The sequence below is a fragment of the Triticum aestivum genome, chromosome 2D (genome assembly GCF_018294505.1).
Source record: "Triticum aestivum cultivar Chinese Spring chromosome 2D, IWGSC CS RefSeq v2.1, whole genome shotgun sequence".
Classification (NCBI taxonomy): Eukaryota; Viridiplantae; Streptophyta; class Magnoliopsida; order Poales; family Poaceae; genus Triticum; species Triticum aestivum.
The window spans coordinates 625,312,740-625,315,059 of NC_057799.1; the positions used below are offsets into that span (position 1 = coordinate 625,312,740).

At 47.8% G+C, this 2,320-nt stretch overlaps 1 protein-coding gene across 1 annotated transcript; it reads right to left on the reverse strand.

Moving 5' to 3' along the window:
• Nucleotides 1-659: 659 nt before the first annotated feature.
• LOC123055104 (uncharacterized) lies at nt 660-1,559 on the reverse strand. The gene is made up of 2 exons (XM_044479036.1): nt 1,423-1,559; nt 660-1,201 (listed from the first exon to the last, which is right to left on the reverse strand). The coding sequence occupies exon 2, from the start codon at nt 1,177-1,179 to the stop codon at nt 901-903; it is 279 nt and encodes a 92-aa protein (XP_044334971.1). The 5' UTR covers nt 1,180-1,201; nt 1,423-1,559; the 3' UTR covers nt 660-900.
• Between the last annotated feature and the right edge of the window lie 761 nt (nt 1,560-2,320).

The following is a 2,320-nucleotide window of genomic DNA, read 5'->3' on the forward strand; positions in this document are numbered from 1 at the left end:
AACAGAAAAAACGAGGCTGTGGCCTCAGGCGAGATGGGCTGGCCCAGTATGGCTGTCCTTCAGGCGAGGCTGGATCCAACTTGGCTGAAGCGAGGTATAGCCGCGCCCGGCAGCTTACAGACCAATTCGATCGATCGGTCCCATATGTTTTAATTAGCATAGCTTTATTAACATTTTTAAGTTATGCTAACAAAAAATTACCCAGCATGAATTTTTTTCAAATTGTTTACTTTAATTTTTTTAAGTAAATTAAATTTTGGAATACATGTATTGAAAATATAATTGAAATATAAACAAAAGTCAAACGAAAAAGAGTGAAGAAACATAAAAAAATGGCTAACCTAAAAGTTGGGCGTCCCATTACTTGTGCCTGGGAGGGCGCTCCTTCAATGAGACCTTAACGTAGGCACTCCCGAGCAAGGCAGAGGTCCAGAAGGACGTGGACGCAACGGTGGGCTACAGCTGAGTAGAGGTGCTAGCCGAGTTGGTTGTGCGTGTGCTAAGGTCAAAAGTGCCGAAGTCACTAATTAAGGGGTACCTCTTGCAAAGGTCACTCCACACCTTCTCTCGTACTGAGTGCGACTTATCATAACCTAGGAGCATTTTCCTACATTTGTATTTTTTTCAAAACAGTTTACCTCTTGAACCGGGCGTCCAAATGTTGAACCGTATGTATATTTCTGCATCACCGTTTTTATTCCTTACATAAATGGAGGGAGGAGTTTTTTGTCTCGAGTTCACATTTCCAAGTTAGTTACGCTTGTGCACTGTACGAGTAGGATCCACATTACCAAGTCCCCACATTATTACACCGCCTAACAAAGAGTGCTTCACTTTCTATAAATTTGATGATGCATGGAGGGGATTCCTCGTGCAAAAGAGCATGCCCTTGGATGGATCCTACTCCGTGACCTTGAGCCGACACCGGTCGAGGATGTCAGTGACGTCGTCGTGCACGGCACGCTTCAGTTCCTCCACCCACGCCCGCATGCTCTCATCGGTGATGTTCCTCCTATTAGCACTGGCAAGGAAGTTCTTGAGGTCCATGAGGTTGACGCCAAGATCGTCGATCTCGCCGGAGACCCTGGTCAACATGGCCACCTTATCTTTGGCCATCTCGGCGAGCATGGTGGCGCCGTAGGATGCCAAAGTAACCAGAACCCCCTCCATGGGTTGCATGGTTTGCTTTCTCGAGCTGCACCTGAAAACATGCACGTAAAATAAAACTAGTTCTCTTTATAGTTTATACTAAATCAATTCACACTCACTAGATACTGGCAAACGCTATAAAGAAAAAAAAAAGGTTGCTTGCAAACACGAAGGCAGAGGGTTGCCCCGAACTAAAATCGAGGAGGCCCTGTGTTTTAGAGGAGAAGAATAGGCATGAAGAAACATCAAAGGTAGAGTAAATTAAGCAAGCACCTAGAACGAATCAATTGGAGAGATGGATCTTCTTCCTTGGTCCTTTGCTTTAGAGCAACTAGCTAGCTGGTGGAAGTGGGGATCATTTAGTAGATGATCTATATATATCCATCTATGCTGAGCTATTTAGCCTTTTTATTTGAGCCAATTAAGTTTCATGCTGCCACGACAGAGAGAATACGGGTTATGACAATCATCAACACAAAAAGAAGAAGATGCCATGCGTATGGTTGGTGCAAGGCACCTATCTATCCATCTATCTGTCGCGTGCATATCCACTACCTTCCAGCAAGCAGCACCTGATTCTGTATACTGATGATCGAGATGGAATTCGTTACTACCCTAAAAAATATCTTGTATTCTCTTGTTTTGATTTAGTTAGCGCGGCAGCTTCACAGTACTGAGGGCTAGCCGATCTCCTAAAACCATTGAGAGGAGTAGAATTCATGTTTTACTTAGTCGAACGCCTAATTCGATTAGTGGAGTAAAAAAAATTTACTCCACGGTGCGCCGAGCCCCTAAAGTTACTCCTCCGCTCGGCCGCTGAGTAAAAAACACGCACACCGCTCCGCCTCTCCCTCATCTGATCCCCCGCCGCCAACACCTCGCCAGTGAGCCCTGCACCGCTCCCGCAACCCCACAAGCGCTGAAATGGTCGGATCCTGCGGCCATCGGTTACTGCGGCACATCCACAGCTCGGATCCGCAGCGCCACGAGCACCACCCCATCTGCCTCCTGCCGCCGCGGTGCTTACTCCAGACGCGCTACCCCATCTGCCCCCCCCCCCCCCCCCCTTGGCCACCTGGGCTTCCCCAAGCCCCCTCCGCTCAGAAGTCGCACATCGACTTGCAGCAGCGGGTCTGGGGAAGTGGGTGGCCGAGATTACAGACTGACACAC

Bases quoted from the DNA above. Each gene is read 5' to 3' on its own strand.
- LOC123055104 (XM_044479036.1), bottom strand. From the start codon at position 1,179: ATGCAACCCATGGAGGGGGTTCTGGTTACTTTGGCATCCTACGGCGCC.